General features: G+C 34.3%; 1 protein-coding gene across 4 annotated transcripts; it reads left to right on the forward strand.

Moving 5' to 3' along the window:
- Positions 1-1,544: 1,544 nt before the first annotated feature.
- Positions 1,545-22,136, forward strand: LOC127848200 (zinc finger protein 239-like). Of its 4 annotated transcripts, XR_008034406.1 has the most exons (4): positions 1,545-1,687; positions 20,946-21,001; positions 21,119-21,536; positions 21,828-22,136. XR_008034406.1 is itself a non-coding variant. In XM_052380521.1 (2 exons), exons 1-2 carry the CDS (start codon positions 9,988-9,990, stop codon positions 13,147-13,149), a joined length of 1,008 nt encoding a protein of 335 aa, XP_052236481.1. In that variant the 5' UTR covers positions 9,908-9,987; the 3' UTR covers positions 13,150-19,586. The 4 variants fall into 4 exon arrangements, 1 of the variants encoding a protein (XP_052236481.1); XR_008034405.1 differs by having other exon boundaries at positions 21,119-22,136; XR_008034404.1 differs by lacking the exons at positions 20,946-21,001; positions 21,119-21,536; positions 21,828-22,136 and adding an exon at positions 12,233-19,586 and having other exon boundaries at positions 1,550-1,687.
- Positions 22,137-22,391: the final 255 nt, after the last annotated feature.

Genomic DNA, 22,391 nt, shown 5'->3' on the forward strand with positions numbered 1-22,391 from the left:
ATACTTTGCAAGATTCAATTAAAGTAAATTATCTTTTCTGATATATTTCGCCTAAATAGGCTTTTTCCAAGTTTGTTTTAACAGATTAACTACATTTTCTTTTTCAGAAAAGAGTGGAACTTGTTCTGTGTAAATTTATATTAATCCCTGGAAACAAAACTGAGTAAATTATCTTGTAATCAGTTTTACTTTTATAATCATTATTATTGCGTAAAATCAAATTTGATGTGTATTAATGGCTATTGTGTCCCTGATTAAAAAATCAAATGAAAATTAGGTATTGTTTGTTGCATGAGGTTATTTAATAATATATCAAAGTGTCTTAGTTATGTATATAAATCGATTGTATTACAGATAGGTTATCATTCTCCACATATCTGTGCGACGGAAATTAAAACTTAAATAAAAATGTAAACACTAATTCAAAAAATAAAATAAAACAACGTTTAAATACATATATGTATGTCTCCTACCAGTGTGTACATATGGTAAAGCTGCAAATGATATTTTATGTAAATATATTGTAATAAAAACTAAAAACAATGTGCACGAAAACATGTGTTAAACTGCATGCTTTTTTGATATTGAAATAAAAAGTAAAAACCATAAATACATCTTTTAATGTAAATGTATGTCTGCTTTAAATGTGCCTATGGTATAAAACTTGATAAAATATTTAGTGAGAAAAAAAGTGTTATTTTGTGAAAATAATAAAATAAAAAGTATTGAACTAAACTCTGAAAGTGTTTCTCAGTTGTGTTTATGCACAAATTACTCATCTTTAACACATTAACACAACAATATTTTGAATAAGTTACGAGTTGACTTCCGTACGAGTTGACCAAAAACGTGCGAGTTGACTACCGAGCGAGTTGACTTAGGTACGACTGACTAATGGGGTTGTTTACCCTCGGGACTTCGGTAAAAAACCATTGCCCGAGCACACTGCTTAACATAAAACTCTGCATAAAAAGGTCGAAAACGGCCATAAAATGGACAGCCCGATTTTACTGGGCTGTACCATTGATATAAATAGAAAACTTTGCAGTGTTGGTGCGGTGCCTTAATAAAAATCTATTGGTTTAAAAATATCTATCCTTATTTAAGAAGCGTTAAAAAAACGCAGTACTTTACACTGGCTGGGCCTAACGCTGTTAAAAAGCGGCGTTTTATTGGTTGATACACTTTTAAAACGATGGCGCTGATTGGCCAAAATTTCTTATTAAGGATTTCAAGTAGGTCAATCCGTTTATAAATAGAATTTTCCCACGGCGGACGTTGCACTTTTACAAAAAGTAAACAATAATAGTTTCTATGCAGAAAATATAAATGAAAGAAAAGGATGAATAAATCCAAAAGAACTTGGACTTGTTTTATAGTAATAAATTTCTATGTTTATGTTATGTTACTGTACTTCTTATTAATTAATATTATTTATATAATGTTTTATTGTATGTTATTGTTTGTTTTGTTTTTTAAGGAGGAGAGAGAGAAAGAGTACGAGTTGACAGTAAACCGTTTTGAAAGGTGACCGTATTGACCCATTTAAAAATCCTGCTTCCGGTGAAATGTAAACATGTTCAAGTGTCGCAATTATCATGAAAATAATTGTTCAATCAGTCCCTAAGGAGGCTTGCAATGTGCAATTCTTACTGATTTACAGTGGTACTACTGCCTTCACGTATAGGTAGGTGTATTATCTAATATGAAATAAGGCAAAGCCTCAATGCGAGCTCGATTAATGTTTAATAGAAGAAACTAACAAAAAAACTTTAATAAAGATGATATTTAAATATAACTATTTAATAAAGATGATATTTAAATATAATTATTATAGGCACGTCCTAACAGAAGAACGTACGTGGAGTTCTCAAAGACTGGTAATCATTTAGGCACTGGTATAAAAAAAAGGAAATGAACTTTTAATTATTATGTTAATCAGAAATTTAACAACAAACGGACAATATTAAAGGGTTTCATGTGACCTGATTAACACAACTTTTAGCCCAAAACCCCGCCCAAAACAGATTGTCACACTATCAGTTGCCAGCCTTGCAACCACGGGTTTACATACGAAGGTCAGATCGGGATTCGAACCCGAATCAACCCATGAGCCATCTGATGATATTGATCATATGATATTGTCCTGGGTTGCTCTACCAATTAAGCTATCTAACCTTTTGAAAAATATATTGGTAAACTGCAATGCTGTATAATAGCATGATTACCTTGCTTAGGAAAATTTTACAAAGGATAACATTTCATTGATATTTTGTTATGATTTAGAACAGTATTCACGATTTCGACATTGTTAAATCACGCGTAACGAGACTGCCGAGATAACGCGAGATTAAGGGTTCGGGAGGGTTCTGCCCAGTATTCGCTCTACAGTATACACACCTTACCTATCCGCTATATTGACTTTATAAATAAAATAAAAGCGATAAATTGCCGATTTGTAACTAATAAAAGCAATCTTTATTTTTATTATAACGTTCAACGACCATCTGCTAGATAATAGTTCAGTACCATTGTAATTAACGGCGCCGTACTTAACTACTGACAAAAATAGCATGATCATACCTTACTGTACGGTGTGCAGAAACCTGTCAGAAATTAAAACAACTCCAGACTCTTATAATTTTTGAGTGCAAGTTAATTTAAACACACCCACTTATTAAAATTAAACCTTTTTTATATTAGCTCATTTTTCTAAATTTTCAGAAATAAAAACCAATTTGTATTTGCACATTTCAGTAAACCTAAGACTACTTTATTGTTATTTGTAAATTGTATAATAAATTAATAATCTATATATATTTTTATTAGTTCTGTTGCAAGCCTAATTTATGTTAAATATGTTTGATTTGTAAATTGTATAATAATCCATATATTTTTATTAGTTCTGTTGCAAGCCTAACTTGTTGTGTTTTTAAAATACATAAAAATCATATTGTTGACAACTATAATATTATTTAAGATCATTATTAAGCAAAAGTAAGTCCCCCAAATCAAATCAAATCAATATTTATTTATTGTCGGTATGGTATACAAACATTATAACTTAAGCTATGAATAGCTTTTGACCGACAGCTTACCCCGGCCAGCTAAACCGGTAGAGTGCTGATCTCTGACTCGCTCATGGGTTGGTAAGTTTAAGCCTCAACTTGGGTTCATCTCTTAGAAATAATTACATCTAAGGCTACCCTGTCTGTAACCCAAATTGCAGTCGAGGGTCACCGACATACATGTATCAAATACAATGTATGTGCTTATGTTAACATTTCCTGAAGATTCAACCACTGAGCAGGATAACTAAGTTAACCCCATATTATTAATGAAAAAAAATAAATATACTATTAGATGTATCAAACAGACAAACCAACTAGTACCTACTAGTACTTTCATAAGGAACATCATCCATTAACCATCTATACTTCCAGGTCTTTTGGCTCTGCTACATCAACAGGAATTAGCATTGGGTTCATGTTTTCTGTGTTAATCATAGAGATTACAATTTATAATATTTCATCCCAACAACAAAATCTTTATAATGATAGTATTCATTTTACAGTCAGGTTTTACTTCTATTAGGTTAAAAACTAAATAGTGAATCATTTTTTGAGATGAGCTTGTACCAAACACACACACACAAGCTCCTGTAAATTTTATACACACTTTAATGAGCAAGTATTTGGACTGTCACAGTTATTGCTTGTTGGAATGTCTCAGACTAACCAGGATATACAAGCAGTCTTCACTTGAGCATTTTTGAACAACTAGCCTGAATCTTTATGCATTAATAGAACAGATTAAAATACCCACTAGCCTGACTATATGAATCAGGAAATTTTAATAGCCCAAATTTAATACATTTCACTAGCCCCGGGCTGTTGGGCTAGGGGTTAGCGTCAAGACTGTAAAAGCAATAACAATTCTTCAAACATTGATACTTGTCTTGTTTTGAACGAATCTGCCATGACGGGTAGTTAATGGGGATAGCCCAACAAACAACCAGTTAAGGATGACTGTGATACTGCTGAAAGTTTCACCAATATGGATATTTAGCCAATGAACATTTGACCAGGGACACTTTATTTAATTCGAAGTAAATGTTTTTTTAGCAGTGTTAATAGTCATGTCAACACATCACATGTTATGTTAAATGACTGAATGCCGGACAAAAACCCTCCCGGATAAAAACCCTCCCGTCAGTTTTATAGGGGCCGGACGAAAACCCTCCCACGAATGAACGGGATCGGGACGGACAAAAACCCTCCCATGAAACAAACGGGGGAGGACAAAAACCCTCCCACGAAAAAACGGGACCGGACAAAACCCCTCCCGTGAAATCTGAGCCACGAATTCAAGTACCAATGATTATTTATGAATTTTAAATCCGAAATCGGTCATTTCCGAATGTCATTTCCGACATTTGTATTTTGTTGTCGGTTATCAGAGATATTTATTTTTTGTAATAGTGACTTCACTTCAGTTGGTAACATTACACTAAATATTGACTCATTAAAATATTTCCGAATTGAAATGTTATTTTACACCCACTTGACGTCTATTATATATGTTTGAACTAAGATTTGTATTATTACTTAGTATGATAAGAACTACGATATGCATGATTACTTAGTATGAATAACAAATAGGGTGTTTATATAAAATATATAAAAATATCAAATTGTGCGCCGGCCAGTGCATTAAGAACATCAAAGTCGTGTTTTTTTTTCATCATCGCAAAAATAACAGTGGCGGAATCAGGCTTCCCAAGACATTCCTTATTTCGTTTGTCTTCACGCAGCTTCATCGCTTCGACGTGAAACTGAAATCCCTCATGGTTGTGGTTGAGTTTATTGAAGTCATATTTATGTCCGTGACTACAACGCCCTTACAAGACTTTGCCGCGCGTTGAGAACATTCCCAGCGTATAGTCAATTTTGACGTTGTCTTCTTAATGTAGACGAAGCCATTGTGCGCGAGTCTTTTCTTTCGAGCTGAAGTGGTAATGATTTCCATTTTGGATGTGTGCCATTACACAAATAAATTGCTTTTTATATGTTGCAGATTCACAGTATGATATTTTGAGCAAATGTTGTCAGCATTGAGTGATTTTTCGGATTAATGAATGCAACATTGTGTGAAGCAAATACATTTGTCGGCGTTTAATTGCTTTTAATTGATTCTGTGATTAAACTAATTAAAAATTAAAAGTAGTTGCAGATTCACAGTTTGCTATTTTGAGTAAATTTTGCGGATTAATGAATGCAACAATGTGTAAAGCAATTACATTTGTCGGTGTTTAATTCCTTTCACGGGAGGGTTTTTGTCCGCAGTTGCAGATTCACAGTATGCTATTTTGATATATATTATTGTATGCCATTAACTAGTTAATTGTTATGATTAGCTGATTAGTGGGCCTAAATAACCGAATCATTGACATATTTGACAATACAGTATGCTTTATATATTGTCTGCAAAAATGCAATTGAAAACGTTACAGTCAAACATAAATTAAATAGGAAATTAAGACAAATAAGTTACATGCTAACAAATTGTTAGTTGTTAACAGTATTTTACTTTAATTGCCTCATTTTATTTTTAATTGATTTTGTTATTATATTGGATTATCGGATATATATGCACATTAGAAAGCGGTATGTTTACAGTTAATGGATACACATTTTCTTTCAATTTCATACCCCTGAAAACACAATACACACCATGGGTACTTTTGTCGGATTAATGAATGCAACACTAAGTGTTAAATTTCTTTTATGGGAGGGTTTTTGTCCGCCTCTGTTTTTTCATGGGAGGGTTATTGTCCTCCCCCGTTTTTTTCATGGGAGGGTTTTTGTCCGCCCATGTTTATTCATGGGAGGGTTTTCGTCCGCTCCGTTTGAAAATGACGGGAGGGTTTTTATCCGGGAGGGGTTTTGTCCGTATTCCTAAATGACTACATGACAACATTGGATGTGTAGCAACTTAAACCACCATCCATTTTATTATATTTCTGAATGTGTAGGATATTTTTTTATGTAAGGGTATGAAGTAGACACACATCTGAAGTATCTTTATTTTATTTTTTTCAAATAAGATAGTAATGTAACTGACGTGATGTATAATATTAATTGCAAGAGTTAATAACATTCCAGGTGTAGAATTCTTGAGCTTCATGCAGAATGAGATACAGTATTCCAGTTTCTGACTTCTGTTGACACTGTGATGTTCCTGAAAAAAAAGATTTCTATAAGTTATAATAATAAACCATTCAATAACATTTAAAGACAGCATAGGTATCTGTTTTAAAATTATTGTTCTTTTCAAAGAAAAGTATTTTACCAAAGGTAATCAAACTTCTAATTTGCCCAAACTTAACAAATAATATATTTTTTTCCATACCCCATCCGCTTTTGGCATGTTTCGTTTTTACCTACTTTAAACACAATAAAATCAAAATAAAGCATAACATGAACTACAATTAAATCAAAGATACTAAGCTTATAACAAATTACAAAAAAATCATACCATATAAGTTATATCTGCAAATTATTGGGAAATTATAATTGCATCAACACAGAACTCTATGCAGACGCACTGCAGCAGATGATCGAGTACCCCCCCGACCTCACTTAATCCACTCACAGTTGTCTCCCTTAAAATAATGTCGAAAAGGTCAATGTTGTCAGTTCAAAAGCTCACATGAGGTAATGTTTGAAAAGCCCACAAAAGCTTCTGTTTGTAAAAATGGTGCTTATTTGCCAACTGTTTATAGTTGAGATAAAATCACCTTGTTTTGCACAAATCTGGTAAAAATATATGGTTTGAATACTGACTGCGGATAAGAGCAACAGAACAGTCCTTGCAACTAAATAACTCTAATATTTTTATAAGTAATTATCTAAACCATAAAGTGACCTATACTTTAATAATTATGTATACCTGAAGAGAAGATACATTTGTAGATCGAAAGTGAAAGTTGCGTAACACATGAAACTATCAACAAATTGTGCATTAAACAAAGATTGGTATATACCAAGGACATATATAATAATCTAGTATGTATGTCCTTGGCATTGCATTCTAAAAACACTAAACAATCAACTAGAACATACAATGTAAAAATTTAGAACATCCAACTGTTGCAACCTTCTCAATTATAATTTTCAGGTGCACATCATCGTCACCGGCATCAGCAATGATTTCTCCATGTTGAATACTGTACTAAGATTTCACAAGGGCCAGGCAGCATATTTGTTTTATTTTCCTTTTTGAGCATTTAAAAGTCAAAGTAATTTCAAATTACCATAATTGAGGAATAAATGCAAGGTAGGTCAGCGATAATTATGTCACCCACCAAAACATGTTATTTAATACTATTGATATAACCCTTTGATAATTTTACAGTTGTAAGTATATATTTTTTTAAGTACCAAAATACTAGGATTAATTTAATTTGTATATTCCTAACTACTGTTTAAAAGTTATTTTGGTTAGCGACTGTCACGTCACCCACCGTACTCAAGGTAAAGACTGTCAAGCAGAGCTTTGATTGACTTGTATGTTTCATATGTGTATGAATGTTGGCCCAATATTAATTGTTTAAGCCTAGTTAACACCAAACAGGGTCGTTTTAAAGGGACCTTTGGTTAATCAGAGCTCCAGATAAGGTGTTGTGAAATTCTAACGTTACTACCAGATTTTCAAAAATAATTCTTAACTCTGAAATTTTATTCTTAACGTTACTACTAAGTTTTGGAAAATAATTCTTAACTTTTCTAAATGACCTAAAAATAAATAATAATGGTTATTTTCATGCAAAAAATCAAAATAAAGATTCTAGCAACTTCATTTAAACGAGTTCAACAGTGTCTATTCAGTATTATGGTATACAATTATTTATTTTTTTCAAATACCTTCATATGCCCAAACTGTGCTTAGATTGCATGCCTTCGATGAATTTTTACATATTAAACCATTAAAACGGGTCTCCCCTTCAATCTTTTCAACGATTGGCCACGGGAATCGTCCCTTCTACTCGTTCAATGTTTTTTGTTTAAGTTTGGACCCGTCGTGTCGCGTTTTTTTAGCTTTTCCGACTGTTTCTGCAACTGAACATTCAACATCGTATTAGATCTTTTCTATAATGTCTTTCTTAACATTCAACGTCGGCTCACTTTGCGTACAATATGTGAGAAGCGTGTTTTTGCACGCTTTGCAGTTTTTTAGGACGATCTCTAGGCCCCTCCATTTTTTTAACAGAAAGACTGTACACGCCGCTTTTATTGGAAAAAATGCGCTTTGTTAAACAAACCCGATAACCATGTTATATAAGCACCGAAAAGATCTTTTATACGCGAAAAGAACTCAATAAAAATCGATACGAACCGATGTAAAAATAATAATAGTAATAGTAACTTGATTTTGTAATTTTTAATGGTACGACAAGATTTTAAAATAAAAACGTAACAGACTTGAAAATAATTCATAATTACGAATAATACGACCCTTATCTGGAGCTCTGTCAAGTCAGACACCGTACTACAGGTGCAACTGTCGCGTCACCCACCTCAAAGTTATTTATATCTTATTTGAATTTATGTTTTTAATATGATTAATCACGTGTGATCACATCTTTTGAGTGCCTGTTTCAATCACATTTTATAGTATCTATAAACATTGCACTATTTGTAGTAATTATCAAATAATTAATTTAGAATGTTCTTTACCAGAAAGGTTAGCTCAGATATCAATAAGGGCACTATCTCCCTCACTATGAGATATTGTCAAAGGTAGCAATATTTGTTTGAATCATGCCATTTTGTGAGGCATAAAAATTAAGCTACATTCTTGTTTTTTTTTCAATAGAAGAGAATAGATATCTAGAATATAACCGCTGATATATAATTTTTGATGAGATAATAAAGTTTGGTCATGTTGAAATAATACTCAAATGTGATTTACCACCTTTAAATTTAAATGTAATGCATGACTTAGACAGTGAAAGAAAAATAAATATACTATATAAAATGATTATGAAATCGAGTATTTCACTGTGCAGGTTGTTGAATTAAAAGTTTGGTACCTGAGTACATGCCGAACCTATTGTGTTCATTGTTCATCAATGGCAATCGTCCAATAAATAATAGCACTTACTTGTTTTGTCATTATTTTAAATTTAAAAAATGCGTGTAGCCTTTGTTGTTGACACTTGCTTTTTATCCCATCATCAGACGTGCATTGTCGAAATAAACCACTGTGAAATAAATTTACCTTTATTTCAGCAGTGCTGAAATATAGCTGTCACGCGCGGCGAAGAATGTTCATATTACTCGGAATCAACTATAAAGTAATCATTTTTAGTAAAATCGAATCAGATTCAACAAAACAAACAATTTGATACCAAGATGTAATATAGTTTTTACACATAATGCAACTCAAAAAGCAAATAAACATTATTTACAAATATTAAGTGCGCGTACTCGTGACGTCATTATTAATACGTCATACGACACAATGCATGTTGTTTCACGCTAAAGATGCAGTTGTTTAGTGTCTTTTTTTCCATTATTTTTTAAAAATCGGGGACGTAGAGGTATGATAAACGAAAAACAGGTCGGTTACTGATCTTTTTGTAATGTATTAGGCTCGACACGATTAAAATAATGAAACAATGTTTGCTTAAAATATCTTTGGGATTTTCCGTCTAGTTCGATTTTCCTATTCTATGTTTTAAGAAATAATTTACGTCTAAGAAAATTGATGGGATAAATCGAATACTAGGTCGGTGCCGAATAAAGTAAAGTTTATCTTGCTCGGCACGAAAATCTGAACCACTCGCCAAGGCTCGTGGTTCAGATTTTCTAAGCCTCGCAAAATAAACTTTTCTTTATTCGGCACCGACCTAGTATTCTCTATGTACACGCACAACGGTGATGTCATTTGCTACTTGGATAAATTTGGTGATGACGTCATCGAATGGGGAAGTCCCTGAATGAAGACAAATGTTTTACACGAAGAATGCTGATGCTTTATTTGAAATATAGCGCTCTAGTAGCAATAAATACAGGTAAGAATTAAAAAAAATTAAAAGCCGTACATTTGATCATTTTTATCTATTTTATCATGATGATCAATCAGGAGACGCTGGTTATTTACTTTGAAAATTTCCAATTTCGGTTTCGGATATTGTGGATATCCGGTTATTGCGCGCGCCAAACATTTCAAAACAGCAACCTGTAGATCAACAGTCAAATACACGTGTTACCTAAATGCTAGCTTCGCTCACTATAAATAATTAAATAAACGTTTAATATATTTCGTGACTAGTTGCAATAATCCAACTCCCAGCTTTTGACCTGTCCTGAGCTGTACGTATGTGCCCACAAAAGCTCAGAGCATTCAAGAAGAACTAATTTCGTCACAAACATAGTCCAACTTGTTGACGCTCTCAAATATTAAGCAACTTTTTATATTGGTAATATGATTATAGGTGCTACCTTATTTACGGGCAAAAGCTTTTTAAGTTTTTTTGATAACCATGTATTTTTTATAAATATATTGACATGGACAGGTATCTGGCAGGATTCTAATTTTCTTTCGCAAATAATTGTTGAATAGTTTTAATTTTGTCTCCAGTTAAAAACTAGCCATTTTGTAGCAATCCTTAACTCACAGTCTAAACTGCATACATTTAGCTCTATAGTTACAATTTGAATGCAAATATTAGAATGCATCATGTTATATCATCCATATTTTTTTATTTAAACATTCAAATAACACATAACACATACATATATAAAAAGGTATGTGGTATTGTGTGGAGATACAAAACACTTCACATCATTTATTTGCACATAAAATAATTGTTACAAAATAAGGAATACTAAAACACTGTCATCAACCTAGTACAGTTCACGAATTTTTACGTATATGAAATTACAAAGTGGTGTTATTTTATTACCTTTTACAAAATTAACAATGCTGGTTTTGTACTAGCCATAAAACATTTATCATTGATTAACAAGTAACAACCAATTTATTATGCCCCCCTTCGAAGAAGAGGGGGTATATTGCTTTGCACATGTCGGTCGGTCTGTCGGTCCGTCCACCAGGTGGTTTCTGGATGATCACTCAAGAACGCTTGGGCTTAGGATCATGAAACTTCATTGGTACATTGATCATGACTCGCAGATGACCCCTATTGATTTTGAGGTCACTAGGTCAAAGGTCAAGGTCACGGTGACCCGAAATAGTAAATTGGTTTCCGGATGATAACTCAAGAACACTTATGCCTAGGATCATGAAACTTGATATGTAGATTGATCATGACTCGCAGATGACCCCTATTGATTTTCAGGTCACTAGGTCAAAGGTCAAGGTCACAGTGACCCGAAATAGTAAAATGGTTTCCGGATGATAACTCAAAAACGCTTAGGCCTAGGATCATGAAACTTGATAAGTAGATTGATCATAATTCGCAGATGACCCCTATTGATTTTCAGGTCACTAGGTCAAAGGTCAAGGTCACAGTGACCCGAAATAGTAAAATGGTTTCCGGATGATAACTGAAGAACGCTTATGCCTAGGATCATGAAACTTCGTAGGTAGATTGATAATGGCTGGCAGATGACCCTTATTGATTTTCAGGTCACTAGGTCAAAGGTCAAGGTCACAGTGACCCGAAATAGTAAAATGGTTTCCGGATGATAACTCAAGAACGCTTATGCCTAGGATCATGAAACTTCATAGGTACATTGATCATGACTCGCAGATGACCCTATTGATTTTCAGGTCACTAGGTCAAAGGTCAAGGTCATGGTGACCCTAAATAGTAAAATGGTTTCCGGATGATAACTCAAGAACGCTTATGCCTAGGATCATGAAACTTGATAGGTCGATTGATCATGACTCGCAGTTGACCCCTATTGATTTTCAGGTCACTATATCAATGGTCAAGGTCACGGTGACCTGAAAAAGTAAAATGGTTTCCGGATAATTACTCAAGAACGCTAATGGCTACGGTCATGAAACTTCATAGGTACATTGATCATGACTAGCAGATGACCCCTATGGATTTTGAGGTCACTAGGTCAAAGGTCAAGGTCATGGTGACCCGAAAAAAATCGTTCCAAGTAACTTCATTGAGTGCCTTTTACACTGAAATTCCCGACGCCCTTTGATGCTTTGCATCAATACTTATCTTGCATTTCTATTGCTACAGGAGAGGAGCTGCTGGTCTGGTACGAAGAAGAATTCGCCAGAGAACTTTGCCTCATCAGAGACAAAAACGTGTACAGCTATTCCAGTAAAAACAGTGGTCACTTAGAGATACACATGAGGAAACGTACAGGAGAAAGACAGTACACGTGTGAGGTGTGTGGCTATTTATGTAAACAGATTTGTAACTTGAAGACACACATGAGGATACATTCTGGAGAAAGACCGTACAAGTGTGAGGAGTGTGGTTATGCTTGTAAACAAAATGGTGCATTGAAGAGACACATGAGGACACATACAGGAGAGAGAAAGTACAAGTGTGAGGTGTGTGGCTATTTATGTAAAGAGAGTGATAACCTGAAGACACACATGAGGATACATACAGGACAGAGAGAGTACAAGTGTGGGGTGTGTGGCTATGAATGTAAACGTAGTGGTAACCTGAAGACACACATTAGGATACATACAGGAGAGAGACCGTACAAGTGTGAGGTGTGTGGCTATGAATTTAAAGATAGTGATGCTTTGAAGAAACACATGAGGATACATTCTGGAGAAAGACCTTACAAGTGTGAGGAGTGTGGTTATGCTTGTAAACAAAGTAGTGCATTGAAGAGACACATGATGATACATACAGGAGAAAGACCGTACAAGTGTGGGGAGTGTGGCTATGAATGTAAATGTAGTGGTGATTTGAAGAGACACATGATGATACACACAGGAGAAAGACCGTACAAGTGTAAGGAGTGTGGCTATGAATGTAAACGTGGTGGTGTTTTAAGAAACACACGAGGATACATACAAGAGAGAGAGATACTGTACACGTGTAAGATGTGTGATTTTTCATGTAAAAACAGGGGTCACTTGCAGAGACACATGATGATACATACAGGAGAAAACCCGTACACGTGTGGGATGTGATTTCGTGTGTAAACAAAGTAGTTTGTTGAAGACACATATGATGATGCATACAGGCGAGAGACCAAACACGTGTTACTTGTGTGGTTATGCACGTATCCGGAGTGAACGCATGAAGAGACACACGAAGAAGCATGCTTGGTTATACTTGTTAAGATATTGGTGATTTAAAGAAACGCATGAGGATACATACGGTAGGAAGACTTTAAAAAGTGTTAGGTGTGTGGTTATCCATGTATCCATAGAAGGAAGACTTTACAGAGTGTTAGGTGTGTGAAAACTAGAAGAGGAACATGATGATAAATAAGAATATAAGAGAAGAAAGAGCTAAAACATGAATTGAAAATTTGGTCAAGTTTTGTCTTTAGGTCCACTTTATTCCTAAAGTATCAAAGCTATTGCTTTCATGCTTGCAACACTCACTAACTATCATAAGGGGACTGTGCAGGCAAAGTTATGTAACTCTAACTGGCATTTTGACAAAATTATGGCCCCATACATCCTTTGAAAATTGAACATTTGGTTATGTGTTGTGTTTTCGTCCATTTTACTCCTAAAGTATCATAGCTATTGCTTTCAGACTTGTAACACTCTCTAACTATCATAAGGGGACTGTACAGAACAAGTTACATGACTCTGGTTGGAATTTTGACGGAATTATGGCCCTTTTTTGACTTAGTAACATTGAATATTTTGTTAAATTTTGAATTTACATGCACTTTACTCTTAAAGTATCAAGGCTATTGCTTTAAAACTTTAAATACTTTCTTACTATCATGAGGGTAATGTAGCTTGCAAGTTGAATTTGACCTTGACCTTTGAATGACCTTGATTCTCAATGTCAAATAAATAAATTTTGCTTAAATTGCCATAAATTCTTTATTTAGGATCAGATTTAATTCATACTTTGACAAAACAACACTTACCTGACATACCACAATGAACTCCACCCAAACCATCCCCCACGCTCCATTCCAGACCCCCTTCCAAAAAAAAAATTTCCTTAGTAGTTGGACTGTCCGTCATACTGCGCGTCCTTTGGAAAACTTTAACATTGGTCATAACTTTTGCAAGATTGAAGATAGCAACTTGGTTTTGGGCATGCATGTGAATCTCATGGAGCTTCACTTTTTGAATGGTGAAAGGTCAAGATCATCCTTCTAGGTCAAAGATAAAGGTCACATTTTTCAATATTGAAGAAAGTAACTCGATATTTGACATGCATGTGTATCTCATGGAGCTGCACATTTTGAGTGGTGAAAGGTCAAGGTCATCCTTCGAGGTGAAGGTCAAAATTTTCAATATTGAAGATAGCAACACGATATTTTGCATGCATGCGTATCTCTTGGAGCTGCACATTTTGAGTTGTGAAAGGTCAAGGTCATCATTCAAGATTAAAAGTCAAGGTCAAAGTTCAAATTTTGCAATATTGAAGATAGCAACTCGATATTTGGCATGCATGCATATCTCATGGAGCTGCACATTTTCAGTTGTGAAAGGTCATGGTTATCCTTCAAGGTAAAAGGTCAAGGTCAAATTTTGCAAAATTGAAGATAGCAACTTGATATTTGTCATGCATGCGTATCGCATGGAGCTGCACATGTTGTGTGGTAAAAGGTCAAGGTCAAATATATGGCTTGAAAGCGGCGCAGTAGGGGGCATTGTATTTCACGAACACAGCTCTTGTTTTCTTCTTATTTTTTTAAATATCATCTAATAAATGACCACACCCCCACAGTATTCCCCCTCACCCCCCTCCACACACAAACAGAATTAAATTTTTTTGAAACATGGTTAAAAAACACATATGTATTTTTAATATATTTTTTTAAAAGACCGTCCAACCATCCCACCTTAGCTATTGCTATCAAACTTTAAATAAAATCTGATTAGTTTGTTTTATGTCTTTACAAATGAGTAGATTTTGGAAAGATTCCTGAACTCAGAATCGTCTATAATGTACCACTTCTTTAAAACATAAGCGATCAATATGTTTCAATTATGGTCCTCTTACAGTTAGAATGCGACTATATTACCGTCACCTTATTGAATATGAACAATTTCCCCATGATGGCTTACGTTATACTGTCAAGCACTCGAAAAGTCGAGCGCGATGTCTTCTGACAGCTCTTGTTATTATTGTTTTTCATATTTAATGCCATTTTACTTTTCCGCAACGATATCTAATCATACGACACATGAACACTAATATGGTACCATTTTAGTGTTCGTGTGTCGTATGAATAGATATATTCGCGGGAAATTAAAATGGAATTAATTGTGTCACAAATAAATAAAAACGAGCATTTTGTATCTACACAATTCTATGTAATCATACCACATCTAGCGTTGAAATTGTGGCTATTGCTATAAGGAACACTGATTGTTTAGGTTTTAACTTTATTTTACGAAATACTTTACGAAATTTTCGTTGATTTTGAGCGCTTTAGATGCTTTAAAGAGATACTTTTGTTTGATCTTAGCTAAACATATTTTATTATCATTGAGAGCAGATGGTGGAGTTCTTAAATTTGGGTAAGTTTGAACTCGCTTCCGAGTATAGGGATTTTTATAACATTGGCATTTCTCTTGAATAATTAAAGTTCTGTTGGTTACTTGAATGTCATTTACGACAAGTAGATAATTGCTTTGTTCATTTTTACCTTTACCTCAGGGTTTGCAAAATATTTTATTAGTTTTGTTTTCATTATGTTATACGTGTTTTACTCTCGCTTTTAGGATTTTTCCATCAATGCGTGTATAGCTAATGTCTTCTTACACTTGCTTTGAATGATTTCACATACTACAATAATGTTTTTGCGATGGTATTTGTGTTATGTAATTGTCTATAGAATGTGTCAAGATCATGTAGTGTTTTTCTTCGAGTGAGCGTGTTTTTAGCTCACCTGAGCGATAGCTCGGGGTGAGCTTTTGTGATCACTCAGCGTCCGGCGTCCGTCCGTCCGTCTGTATGTCTGTCTGTAAACAATTTGTAAACATATTCTTCTACTAAACCATTGAGCCAATTTCAACTAAATTTCATGTGGAGCATCCCTAGATCATGGGACAAAAGAATTGTTTAAAAAAAATTTGATCACATAACCAAGATGGCCGCCATGACCATATATGGTAAAAACCTTAAACCTTGTGTTGACAATAGAGGTCACAGTTTTCATCCAATATTTATGAACTGTGGTCAGAATGTTTATCTTGATGAAATCTGGATTGGGATTGTATTTGGGTCATCTAGAGTCAGTAGTCAAATTATAGAAAAACATTGTGTAGACAATAGAGGTCATAGTTTTCATCTGATCTTAATGAGTCAGGTGAGCGATTCAGGGCCATCATGGCCCTCTTGTTTTCATTTATTTAAATGAGGCGTTTCTTCTTGTTATATTGCGTAATCTCCAATATTTGGGTTTGCATCTGTGTGTTTAATCTAATGTTTTATTTGAGCTTTATATTGTGCATATACTAAAATGCCCATTTATTAATGTGCATATAATAAAATGCACATTTATTAGTGTGCATATAATAAAATGCACATTTATTACTGTGCATATAAAACAATGCACATTTATAAATACTTAAAGGTCGCCGTGGTGTAATGGATATGGTGTCCGCCTAGCGACCGGGAGGTCACAGGTTCGATCCCCACTGTGGGAGCGTTCTTTCGATCTCCCATACAAAAACCAAGTACTGGTTCTAGGCCCAGGAAACGGACTCGAGAGCATTTCAAATAAGTAGGAATTACTTTCTGTGCAATCGAGCTAAAATAAATAAGTTTAAAACTAAATACTTCTGTACCGTAGTACTGGTAAATCAGCTAGCCTAGGAAAAAGTGTTGAGTTTGTTAACAGACCGCCATGATATGAATAAAATACTTTTGAAAGCGGCAATAAAACAACTAAACAAAGCAACAAACACTTTTTTGGGGCCTCATGTGATGTGCTAACTCACCCTAATTGAAATCATTATGGTCACCATGGCATAATAGTTTGCAAAAAGTTACCAAAAGTGTCCATAGGCCAAATATGCATGCTTCAGCTTCCAATCTATTCCACGTAATTGAACAGGCCAGGCAAATAATAATACAAACTGAACCAGAAGATTTCACGGGCCATGTAAGCTAGTGTAATTTAACATTCTTTCAAACTTTTGTGAGTCTATTAAATAGATAAGGTAGGAGTGTTTGGGCACACTCAGGGTCCTCACATAATGCAGTTTTTTGCGCGGAAGAACCTCATAAACTTGAAATACACGCTTGACTGATTCTCGGCGAGTCACACTCGCAGAATGTTTATTTGTGTACTTTTACCTTTTATTGCATGCATGCTGTTATATTTATTTAAATGGATTTTTTTTCGTATTCCGTAACGCGTTTTACGACATCGGATTTAGGGCGGGAATAAAACTCGGGTACAGACTACATTGACCGGATACGTGTTAGTATATTTCCGTACCCGGGGTATATTTAAATATACTTAAAGAGTACCCGGATACATTTAAGTAGTACCCGAGCCGACCATGACCAATCGAGCCGCATTAAGGCGTGTACAAACAGCAGTTGATAAAACGGCTCGCGGTCGCCGTTGAAAATGCTTTTGGACTGCTGGAGTCTTGTAGCTGTTCGTTGGTAGCGAATTCGTCATTGCTTGATTTAAAGAGAAACAAAAACTATTTGTTCAATTAGAAGTATTAGGAGAAATTAACTTAAGGCAATTCATATCAAAACGCACCAATTCTCGAGAGATGATGAGTCTGTTGGACAATTCTTTTCTTGGGTACGGTTATGGATTTGCGTCAAAGTCTTCGACTTTGGACTGTTTAAGTCTGTGGCGCTGGAAACGTTCATATCCTCTTCTTCCAGTTGTGACCTCTCGGTCGCTAGGCGGACACCATCTCGAATACGCCACGATGGCGACGATTTATTTTATCATTTGTGTTTCTTCTACTTCAACACGTTTATAGTCTGTACTTGCACACTTCATGTTTGAAAAAAATGAGAATAATTTTGGTTGAAGCAAAGATATGTAAATTCCCATTCATTCTCTGATATTTGGTAGCAGCTGATGATTTTACATATAATTACATGAAAACTTAAATAATTACATCATTTAATGTTACTTTTACCAAGGGAACCAGACTGCGTGTTGCTACCGTTTTGAAGGGGGCCGGTCAACTCGTACCTAAGTCAACTCGCACGGTAGTCAACTGGCACGTTTTTTGGTTATCTCGCACGTGTTTTTTGGACAACTCGCACTTTTTGAAGTCAACTCGCACACCCAAAAAACGTTCAGCAATAGATGTGGGATATAATATGATAATTAGTTTACATGTGTAAATCATAGACATGCTGTCTTTTTTATTATCTGAATATACGGTTGTCACAATAAAAGCGACCTAAAAATTGTTTCAGATTCGCAAATTGTCATTGTAGTTATGATATTTGTGAGGCAACAGTAATACCAGAAACGTAGATAGCTACGTCTCTGGTAATACTGAACATTTAATAGTGTAGCTTTCACTGTTTTATTGCTTAAGTTTCTTACAGCATTTTTATTTATATCACACAATTTTAGATTAATAATCCTTTAATTAATGCTTCATAATAGTATCAATAACTCTTAATTTTATCAACTGTATGTACATATATAATATTATGTTTTTACAACGCCATTGAATATAATTATATAAATAGGCGTTTCAACAAATTGACAAGTTTCTAGTTTCAAGTTTCTCTATAATATCCATTATAAGTATCTTTTGACGATTTATAAACCTGTACATTACAAAGTGTTGCAACGCGAAACGATTGAATAATTTGGAGAGTTATTTTGTTGACGTAATATTGTGCGACACTACGAGCATTTCTTATATAAAGTATAATATACATAACCAATTGTATGAGCACGGATGACTGAGTGGTCCCAGTGTAAGTTTTTTACTCCAGGGGTCAGTGGTTCAAGCTCAGTTGAGGGTTACTTATTTTCTTTCTTTAATTGCATTCTATTTTTTATCGGAGCTTTTTTGATCCATTGTTTACATTTATCAATATAATGCATTTAATGACCAACTTCAGTACATGTCAAAATCTGCCAAAAAATGTCCCTTTAAGGTCTCTTTTACACTTGTGGTCGGTGTTTTTCACGGGTAATATGTCTATATGTAAGAGGTGTGAAAGGTGTTTTATACAACGAACGTTAATTAAAATTGCCAAACATTAACCTTTTTTTTTGGTATGTTAACTAATCAGTTTTAATTAAATGTTTGTCACAACACGGATAATGGTGTAAAAGGTGTTGTATACCTCTCAAGACTCATTTTAAGTAAATTATCTTGTAATCAGTTTTACTCTTATAATAATTATTATTGCGTTACATCAACTTTGATGTGTATTAATGTGTATTGTGTCCATGATTAAAAAAAATGAAAATAAAGTGTTGTTCAAGTCAAGTTAAAAAACTTTTATATCAACTCAATTCATGTTTGACATGAGCAAAAAAGTCCATAAATGTATAGACGAGGCGTGCGCTATTATATACAAATGATGGATTACATTACATATGGTATGGTTCTTATTACATATTATTTCTTGATTATATATATATATATATATATATATATATATATATATATATATATATATATATATATATATACATATATATATATATATATATGGATACATTGGATAGATAGATAACATATTTCATATTTTGAGTAGCGTCTTATTACATGTTCTTTCTTGAATATACATTATACAGATAACATTTTTCAAGTAGCGTCAACTCATATAGAAGGTAGAACGAATAATCATTTTCAATGTGAGCAATAAAGTACGTAGATGTTTAAACGAGGCGGGTAATAATGCAATAAAAAGATAAATTACATTACACATGATATAGTTTCTTATTAAATATTCTTTCTTTATTTTATTATATATATAACATATTATAGAACGAAACATCATTTGCACTTCGACTAACATGGAGGTCGTTAAGATACACAGAAGTTGTAATTTTGCGAAGGAATCTTCGGAGAGTCATTACTACAGTTTTCTACAGCTTTCATTTAGTGGAGTGTAGCCTTTAAGTCTTAACTGGCTTACACATAAAATGATACAATCAATCATTCAGCTCTAAAAATAGCAAGCGGCGTGGTGTTTGGTGTTGGGACGGACGTAAAGAGGACTAATTAATATCAAAGCGCTGAAGGCAGTGAAGTTTTTCGCTGTTGTCGTCCTTGATTAGCTTGTGCGCATTGCACAGGCTAATCAGTGTGCAAAGGCTAATCTTATTTGACATGCATTAAGCCCCGTTTTCCAAGAAAGCAGCAAATATGTACATATTTCAAAGATAAACACTAGACTGGCCAATGTCGTCTTACAAGCTGGTATATACACTCACTCCAGAAGTAGAGCAGATGCATTTGTCGTTTGCAGTGCAGACAGTTGGCGGTAATCGTTCTTAGGAAAGTGAGTTGCGGTCCTTATCGTAGCTAAGGCTTCTAAGCACATACTGATTTGCAAAATATGCTCTGTAAATTTAGTCGGCCGCTAATGCGACCAACTAATAACGGGATTTTATCGGGTTAGTGTGTAGCGTTTTTATTTGCGTGGATTTTGTAAGATAATATGAATTTCTGTCTGTCATAATTTCGGCTTGTTTTGTGCAATAAGTGGAAGCATTTCTTTTGTATTAAAATTGATATATTTTCTTCTTATTTGGGTCATGAATGATTTCCATTTATGATTAAATCGATTTTGTTTATTGTTTTTTTTATTTCGTTTTTATCAGGAGATGCTTGATGATGCTTTGCTCCTGTTCGTCGCGTATGGATGATCAGACCAATGGTAAGCGTTTAGTACTGCTGTATTTGAGCGTCTGTATCATATATCTGATTATTTAGTAGCTTATAAGATATGTGATATTTGTAAAACCTTAATGTGTTTTTCAATTTCTGTTTTCAGTTGCGGTATGTCAAAGGATGAACTATGTCCATGTGCGTTAGGGGGGAGAGGGACATATGACGGGGGAGCAGCACGAGGACATTAGGGACCAGTGAAGCTTTTATATGAAACCAGACTATGAGAGAGTTAAACTTGTGTTGTTGTTAGAATTATTTGGATGAGTTGGTGAAATGTTGTTGTCTGGTTTTTATGTCCCCCACTATAGTAGTGGGGGACATATTGTTTTTGCCCTGTCTGTTGGTGTGTTGGTTGGTTGGTTTGCGCCAACAAGGTCATCCTTCAAGGTCAAAGGTCACATATATGGGTCAAAATCGCTCATTTAATGTACACTTTTGCAGTATTTCAATATTCAAGATAGCAACTTGATATTTGGCATGCATGTGTATCTCATGGAGCTGCACATTTTGAGTGGTGAAAGGTCAAGGTCATCCTTCAAGGTCAGAGGTCAAATTGTGTGGACAAAATCGCTCATTTTATGAGTACTTTTGCAATATTGAAGATAGCAACTTGATATTTGGCATGCATGTGTATCTCATAGAGCTGCACATTTTGATTGGTGAAAGGTCAAGGTAATCCTTCAAGGTCAGAGGTCAAATATATGTGGCCCAAATCGCATATTTTATGAATACTTTTGCAATATTGAAGATAGCAACTTGATATTTGGCATGCATGTGTATCTCATGGAGCTGCACATTTTGAGTTTTGAAAGGTCAAGGTCATCCTTCAAGGTCAAATATATGGATCAAAATTGCTCATGTAATGTTACTTCTGCAATATTGAAGCTAGCAATTTTATATTTGAAATGCATGTGTATCTCATGGAGCTGCACATTTTGAGTGGTGAAGGGTCAAGGTCATCCTTCAAGGTCAAACGTCATATAGGGGGACATTGTGTTTCACAAACACATCTTGTTATTTTTTGTGTTTATTAACTCATAGATTTTTAATGTATTTGGTCGTTTATAAAAGTAAGGTTTAAGAAGCTTTTTTCGATTGGCATTAAATAGTTTGCATTCTAATTATGGAATTCATCCTCAATTTTAATACAGGTTGTACATGTCCTTAAATCTATAAGTGTTTTGTTCCAATTTCCAACTTCAATCAGTAGCCTGTGGTTTCTTGTCCTGATTCTGATTGCAAATTTTAGAAATGCATGTGGTGTATTTACTAAATATGATTCAAAGCTGCAGTTTCTTTTAACCAGTTTATAGAAAGTACAATTACTACAGTTTTCAATTGATGATAACCATTCATTTATAAACAGGTCTTTAAGT

Source organism: Dreissena polymorpha, chromosome 10, assembly GCF_020536995.1.
Source record: "Dreissena polymorpha isolate Duluth1 chromosome 10, UMN_Dpol_1.0, whole genome shotgun sequence".
In the NCBI taxonomy this organism is placed as follows: domain Eukaryota; kingdom Metazoa; phylum Mollusca; class Bivalvia; order Myida; family Dreissenidae; genus Dreissena; species Dreissena polymorpha.